The 7,917-nt window shown below is 60.8% G+C and overlaps 1 protein-coding gene across 1 annotated transcript; it reads right to left on the reverse strand.

The window, feature by feature from the left end:
• Window positions 1-6,430: 6,430 nt before the first annotated feature.
• Window positions 6,431-7,441, reverse strand: OLIG2 (oligodendrocyte transcription factor 2; the record flags this gene model as incomplete). The annotated part of the gene is made up of 1 exon (XM_082839514.1): window positions 6,431-7,441. Exon 1 carries the CDS (start codon window positions 7,400-7,402, stop codon window positions 6,431-6,433), a length of 972 nt encoding a protein of 323 aa, XP_082695640.1. The 5' UTR covers window positions 7,403-7,441.
• Window positions 7,442-7,917: the final 476 nt, after the last annotated feature.

Raw genomic sequence — 7,917 nt, forward strand, 5'->3', positions numbered from 1 at the left:
CCTGCTCTGCAAGGCAAGCTTCTACTGCCAAGAAGATGTGAGGACGAAGAGGGAGTGAATTGCTCATGGTCCTGTTTCCCACTGGCTCTTCCCCGGGGAAGCCGAGGCCTCAGAAAGCAGGCTTGGGCTGGGAGGCCGGCAGAGGGAAGGGCGGTGGGCCGGGCCTACAAGGGCTAGAAGGAGCGGAAGGGGACAGATTACCAGCTTTCCCGGAAGCCAAGGAAGGGGAAGGTAAACGGAGCTGTCCTTGGCCAACGATCACTGGCTCGCCGGGCCTCCAGGGCTCAGCAGGCCCCAATGGCTTCCAGCCACGGCCAAGGCTTCGAGGTTCCAGGCTCACCGGTGCGCCTGTACCCGTGAGCCCGAGCTCGGGTGTGGACTAGGGAGCGTGGACCCGGGTGCCGGTGCCCGGCCGGTGTCCGGGATGCTGTTTGGCCTCCACGTGAACTTAGGCGCTCCTGGTGGGTTCCGCGTGTCTCCCTCTCGCGGGGGGACTCCCAGCCCCGCCCACAGCTAGTGGACTCAGAGGCCTTGCGGCCGCCGCAGACTCAAAGCTCCCCAAAGGAAAGCCGCGCGCGGTCCAAGGCAGCTGCTTCAATCCTAGCCCGAGCGGGTCGCGCTGGGGCCCCGGCGGGTGAGGACGTGGGTGCGCGTCCCCTTCGGGCCCGTTCTGCCTGCTCGGGATCCAGGAAGCAAGGGGTGGAGGGGATGCCGGCGCACAGCTCGGCACGAGATCACGGAGCAAGTCAGTTCCCTGAGAACGGCGACGGGGAGGCTGGAGGACCCCAACGCCGGTGCCCAGCTGGGCGGTCCTGGTCAGCCGCGCCACTTTCCGTGGTCGCAAGCTGGAAGCCCGCGGGGCAGTCGGCCCCCTCCCGTGTCTGTGGGGCCCTCGGCGTGCTGTAACGTGAGGCCCGAGGTTCCCGGGGAGGACAGCGCGCCCTCCCTGCTCGCGCACCCCACCGCTTCCTCGGAGGTCCCACAGCCCGACCCGTGCAGGACTCCTCTGCGAGTTGCAGCACGCGGTGTGGACGGCGCAACCGGGCAGGGGATGCAGCCCGTGGGCCAGCGGAGGTGGCAGCTGTCCCGCCACGAACGATAGTCCCTCTCGGCGCCGCCGGCGGCCTAATTAGGGGCCGCTTCAGCTCCCCCGCTGCGGCCCTTCTCCGCCCGCGCCGCGCGCCCACCCGAGCCCGCTAATTGCTAAGGCCTTTCTGCACCGCCCGCCGTCCAGATGGGGGCGTCGGGGCCAGATGGGGTCCAGGCGCACAAGGGAAGCATTGAGAGCGTCACCTAAGGGGGCTGGGCGTGGTGCAGCGCGGGAGCTCCGACGACGATTCCCGAGGCTGGCGGCTCAGCCAGAATCTGGGGACAGCCTGGAGGGGGAGGCGGCGAGGGGGGCCTTGGTGCGGATGGGGCGACCTCCCCGAGGTGGGCTCTGGAGCCAGACTCCCAGATTACAGCCCTGCCGCCTCCATTTACTGTCTCCTCCCCTCAGCAAGCCACTCACCCTCTCTGTGCCTCAGTTTCCTCGCATGTAAAATGGAATAATAGTAGCACCATCCTCAAAGGGTTACCGGGAGAACTGAATGAATTAATAACACACGCAAAGCTCTCAGCGCGATGCTGTATACCAACTAGCCTTCCATAAATGTTAGTGCCTCCTTTTCCAGCCTCCTCCGCCTATTATTAGTATCCTGAACTCCCCGAGGTGCAGCCTCGTGCTGCCTCCTTGCTCCCCGATCGGCCACATCTGTTCTTCTCTGCAGCGTCCCCTCCCCCCATTAACCCCAGCCACAAATGGATGCGGCCCTGTAGCAACAAAGCAGTCACAAGAGAGAGATGGGAAGTAGCGATGGGAGTGAGGGGTGATGCCCGTCTCTGCCCTGCCTAGGCTGGCCCGTTACTCTGACAGGGGGTGGAGGGCTTAGCCCCGGGGGTCTAGCCTATGGTCTGTCTGCAGCCTCCAAGTCAAGGAGTGGCCTGCTGATCCCTGCTGTTCCACAGGCACCCCTCCCCAGCCAGGGTGGGACGCAGTGCAGCAACAACTTACCCTGAGAACCGCCAGGCCTGAATCTGGCCCCTCTTACAGGTTTGCAGAGACAATGACTGAAGAGCCTGTCACCAGCAAAGTCTTGAGACCTTTGGTGTAGGACCCCCGTCAAAGACCCCCATAATCCTTACTGGTACTGTGGAGCACGTGTGTGGAGACCCAGACTTGGCCCCAAGTCCATATTAAAAGAAGGACCTAAAATGAGAGGTGGGCTTGTATAGGGGGAATCTTTTGCTTTTGGTGAACTTCTAGGGGGCATCAAGGTGTTTACTTAGCAGAGGGAGTTCAGACAGATTGCTAGGTGGCTTCTGCCCTAAGGCGAGGCAGACAGACAGCTCTCCAGCACTGAGAGTGTCTTGGGGGCTTTAAAACCCAATGCCCTGGCCTCAGGGCTTTTCCCCGGTTTCAGTCTGGGAATGAGAAGGACGGGTCTTACTTGCTGGGCTGTCCCAACCCCAGATTGCATGAGTGCCCCGGTATAGTTCTTCCTACAGCCATCCTCTCGGAGGGAGTGCGACACCTTGGGTCTCAGCAACGTTCCCAACTGAGATGTGCTTTAGGTGTGAAGCTTTGCTTTGCCCCTTGGCTTACTGCCTGTTCCTGGGATTCAGAGTTTCAGCTCTATGGGCGCTAGAGGTGCAGGACAACACCCAGGGGTTCTGGCATGCTCTCCAACACAGAATCCAGGGAACAGTCATTTCTCTGTGTCTGCTGCCCAGTAAGGGAGTGAAGAGGTAGGACAGTGCTCTGGAGGACAGAGGCCATGGAGGAGGCACTGCCCTTCAACCTTAAGTCAGCGGCTTTTTATGGTGGGGGAGGGGTTGGAGAGACTCTCGAAGACCTTGGGGGCTGGTGACAGAAGTCTCTGGGCCCCAAGGCTGAGAGCTGAGGAATTGCGAGGGCCACGTGGGGCGTGGGGAAGCTGAGCTGTAGACCAGCGCACGAGAGAAGTTAATGCTGCCGGGAAGGGAGCCTCCGTCCCAGTGCCCTGCGGACCGACCGCGTCTCTCCCGGGACCGTTTAGCCACCGCCTTCTCCCCTCCCCTCGCTTTCACTGGGGGTTGTGGGTGCGCCTTGGAAGTCCGCGTGGTAGCATACCATTCTTTCTCGCTCTACTCCGAAGCCCAACCGCTGGCCTGAGTCACCCACCCAGGCTGCCCCCAGTCTAAGGCCGCTCTGCAAGGAGCCACCTGCCCCGGGCGGACGTACGCGCTCGTGTGCGCCTGTGCGCGCCGACTCGGAGTCCGAGGACGCTGCGCTCTCCCAAGTGGTGGCCCAGATCCGTGGCTGGGCGCAAGGTTTAGGTGGGTGGTTCCGGGGAGGCCCCGGAGCCTGGCTGGATCCAGGCCTTCCTTCCTTGGAGGCCCAGGTCTAGCGAGACTGGCGGCTGGACGCGGGCCGAGAGTTTGGGTATGGGGATTGTGGGGAAAGACCTGATTTATTTTGTTTCAGCAACTGCCCCTCTATGCATACACCGCGCACGCCGGGAGCCCACGGCTGCACACGTCAAGCCTTGAGGTGGGTGAAGGAAGCTGAGACTGCGACGGAGCCCCACCCCCTACCCGCATCCCGCGGGGTCCCCTCTGTTTGTGTCTTCGGCTGGAGCAGGCCCAGCTTTGAATTCGTAACAACTTTCGTTTCAAATGGGCTTTCGAAATAAAAGCTACTAGATCCTGCCCTACTCTCTTCTTGGATTCGCGTGGTGCGGTTTGGGCCCCACCCCCTTTATTCTCCCCTCCGCAGCCCCTCGGCCTCTTCCCAGCCTTCCGTCAAAAGCGAAGCCGGGTACGAGGCCTACAGCACCCATCCCTGGGCGTCCGCCTGCTGTTTAGGTCAGCAGCCCGATAGTACCTTCTGGAGGACCTGGAAGCACCTGTCCCCGAGCGAGGGGATGGAGCTACCCTCATTCCCGGGCAAGGGGAGTCCTCCTTAGGCTCAGGGGCGACCTCAAGAAGTGGGGTTCCAACCGGGGAAACCTTCCCCGCCCCGGGGGGCCCTAGGCGCAGGGACCTTCCACCGGTGGCCACCAAAGACGTCGTCGGCGAGAGGGCCCAGGGCCGCGGGACCAGTCCACTGCGTCCGCACTTCGCTGCGTTCAAGGGTGCGCGTTCTTCCGTAAGCCGGCGGGCTGAAAGATTGCAAAATGGTCTGTCCTCTTCCTTGATCGGGAAAGGCCGAAGCTTTTTAACTTTTACCCAGAATCTCTCTTAAGAGCCACGTCCTAAATTTGTATTGCAGTTTTGGATTGTGGAGAACCCAGTAGCGGCGACAAAACAGAGGTGGCCCTGGAGGAAGAGCACGAGGCCAAAGCGCGTCTCGCAACAGTCTCGCTCCCCGCGGGCAGTTCCCAGCACCTGACATATTGCAGTTCAAGGCCGGGGTGGGCGCCGGGGCAGGGTCGTGCACAGCGCAGGGAAGGGAGTGAAGGGTTAGCAGATCCCGCGCCAAACGCTCCCGCAGCGCTCTGCCGGGAACACCGTGGCGATGCCGGTCGCGGGGGTGGCCTCACGTGGCTGGTCCTCAGCTGAAGCCCCGAGCTGGATGCGGGTGGGCGACCACCTCTCAGCAGAGAGCAAATGGAATCGCGGCAGGGCAGGAGACCGAGAGCCCGGACCCCCCAGTCAAAGGCACGGGCCTCACTCCGGAGGCCCAAAGTTCCTCGAGCAGGGAGGGAAATTTTCACTTTCAATTAACATAATCCTCAACCAAAGGGAAAAGGAGTTCCGGATTAGGCGTTAGAAAATAAAAATAAAAACGAGTTGTGAGAGGCACCCGGAGGATGTGCTCAGAACGTGCTTTAAAGAGAATGTGAGTATGTTTGTTACGGGGGAGGAAAATAGGCAAACAACCCTTTTATCTTTCTCCAGGGCAAAACCAGCAGAACGGTCCCCAAATCCGGCCGAAAGGGATGGAATCCTGCACTCCCTTCCCCAGGCAGCTCCCCACACCTCCTCCCACCCACAAGGCTGGAAAACACCGGACTTACTTTAAATTTTATTTAAAATCTCAACACTCGATCATTTATTTCATTTTTTTGCAACCAAACAAGTAATAAATATTATTTAGCACTTTTTTCTTTTTACAAAAATAAAACAGATGATACACTCTCTGCAAGGGGCAGCGATCAGAGGCGGGATGTTACGTGCAGACGCCCTGAAGCCCATATTGCAACTCCGGTAGCGCCCAGGCGGTTTGCGGAAGACAGGAAGCACGGAGGAGTTTGTCATTTGTGTTAAACTGGCAAAAAGAAACCAATATAGAAGAAACCCGGCTTAGACTGGGGGGTGAGGGGGTAGGACTGGCAGTCATGTGAGCAAACAGATCCGCAGCACGCACTTACCTCGTTATTGATATTTACACATCCAAGAAAGAAAAAACTAAAAAGCCAACAGAACTCCCCAAATAACCAAAACTATATTCACAGCAACATCCTTTGAGTTCTGTCAAACCCTCGGGTACCGAAATGACTGCTCCCAGTCAGGTAAGAAATCAAATCACTTCGTGCTCAGAGATGGAAAGAATGGGAAGGGAGGGAGATTATACCTTAAAATAACTAAAAAAACACCCGCACCTAAAGTCGACAGTTTTAGGTTATTCCAATCCACAAGTGGTTCTATTCTGATCGTCTATAAAGCTTGCTCATACTGTTGAAAAAGGAACATCGACAGATTTTATTAGAGAGCCACAAGCCCCCAAACCAATAGGAGCGACAGGGAGGAACGGTAACAGTTCTGAGACAGCTGTGGGTTTACCCACATATGGAGATTGGACACGACCGTAAGTGCTTCTGGTACCAAATACCAGCTTCTGACCAACTGGTACCCCTGGCCCTGGGCCAGGGACGACCCGTGAGGGCAAGGCCCGGACAGCCGCTTCTGGAGTGTGGCTGAGAGTCTCCTTCCCGCCCAGAGAGGAGGCAGGAAAGGAAGTCTCCAACGCTCCCCTCCCTCCTTTCCTCCCCGGTATAACCAAGGGCTGCCCCGGCCGTGTGAGGCCAAGTTCGCAGGGAAACTACAGTTTTTAGAATCACCTCTTTTTCGGGGGAAGGGGGGTTTGGAGGAAGGGATGCACGTAGCTGTGCCTTCATATAAAACGGTGTCTACCCGAGCAGCGCTGTTTAAAGCCAGAGGGGGTTGAACCAGGTCCCGGAGCAAATGCCCCTGTCACTCCCCACTGTGCAGTGCGCGCCTCCACTGCTTCCGTTCCTGGGTGCTGCGTCCTCACCATTGCCCCCACCCCCAGCCCACGGTGCCGCGCTCCTCCTTGGAACTGAGCTCCCAGGGCCCAGCGCCGGTCAGTCCTTGCTTCCCCGCAGCCTCCGCCCCCCACCCGCCCCCTCCCGCCCCGCTCGCCAGAACGCGCCTGCACCGGCCAAGCTCACTTGGCGTCGGAGGTTAGGCGCGGCAGACTGCCGGCGCCCATGGCCGACACGTGGTGGTGCGGGGGCGGCACCTGGCACATGCTGCAGGGGCAAGGCATGCCGCCCCAGTGCTGGAAGCCGCCGCCGCCCCCGCCGCTGCCGCCCGCGCCCCCCAGCGGGGCTGCCGCCGCCGCCGACGGAGACTTGAGCAGGCCGTGAGGGGGCCGAATGGAGCCGACCGACGACAGGCCGGAGCCGGGCAGGGAGGCGCTGGACACCGCGGCGGCGGCTGCAGCGGCGGCGGCGGCCGCAGCGGCCGGCGGCAAGATGGGGTGGTGCACCGCCGGGTGGTGCGCCGCGTGGGCGGCGGCCGCGGGGTGCGCGGTGGCGGCGGGCAGGGGCGCTGAGTGCGCCAGGCCGCCGCAGGCCGATGGGTGGAAGCCGGCGTGGTGGCCGCCGTAGATCTCGCTCACCAGTCGCTTCATCTCCTCCAGCGAGTTGGTGAGCATGAGGATGTAGTTGCGCGCCAGCAGCAGCGTGGCGATTTTGGAGAGCTTGCGCACCGACGGGCCGTGCGCGTACGGCATGACCTCGCGCAGCCCGTCCATGGCGATGTTGAGGTCGTGCATCCGCTTGCGCTCGCGGCTGTTGATCTTGAGGCGTAGCTGCTGCAGCTCGGGCTCAGTCATCTGTTTCTTGTCCTTCTTAGTGGACGACGCGGCCGCTGACGACGTGGACGACGAGGTGCTGGACGAGGATGACTTGAAGCCACCGCCGCCCAGCTTGTCCCCCGGGTGCGCGCCCGCCGCGCCCATGGCTCCGCGCAGCTCGGCGCTCCGCTCTGGCGGGCAGTCGCTAGGCGTGGACGAGGACACGGTGCCCCCCGTGAAGCCGCTGCCCCCACTGCTCTTGCTCCGGGCGGGCAGGAAAAGGTCATCAGGCTCTGGCGACGACGGGCGGCTAGACACCAGGCTGGCGTCCGAGTCCATGGCCCCGAGGGATAGTCGCAGCTTTCGCAGGGTCCTCCCTCCCTCGGTCCTCAGAGCTTCCACGGACGCCTACTGCGGAGAGGAGAAGAAACACGAGAGAGGTAGAGATCAGAATCGAGACTGAGATCGAGAGGCACTCGGTCAGTGAGACAGAAAAACTGTTCCCGCCTGCACCGCAGCGCGGGGTGCAGGCGCGTGTGGCCGGTCGCTTCTGGTGCACCTCGCTGTCTCTGGCCTTCCTTCCTGCGGCGTGCAGGTGCGCTAAAGTCATCTCTTTTTCCCTCCCTGCTACCTCACCCCGCTCTCATCCACAGGTGGTTTAATCCAGGGAGGATGGGGTGCCCCTCAGTGAGGGTGGCATTTCAGGGGTTTTATGCCTTTTATTAGGAATGGGGAGGCAGGATCTCCAGGGCTGGAATGAAAGAGTGTCAAGTGAGGGCTTTTCTTTGGGAAGGTGGAGATCTAAATAGAGAAGTATTTATTTGGTTCCTCAAACGCATCCACCGTATCTCCAT

The sequence above is a fragment of the Leucopleurus acutus genome (genome assembly GCF_964270905.1).
Source record: "Leucopleurus acutus genome assembly, chromosome: 5".
NCBI lineage: Eukaryota > Metazoa > Chordata > Mammalia > Artiodactyla > Delphinidae > Leucopleurus > Leucopleurus acutus.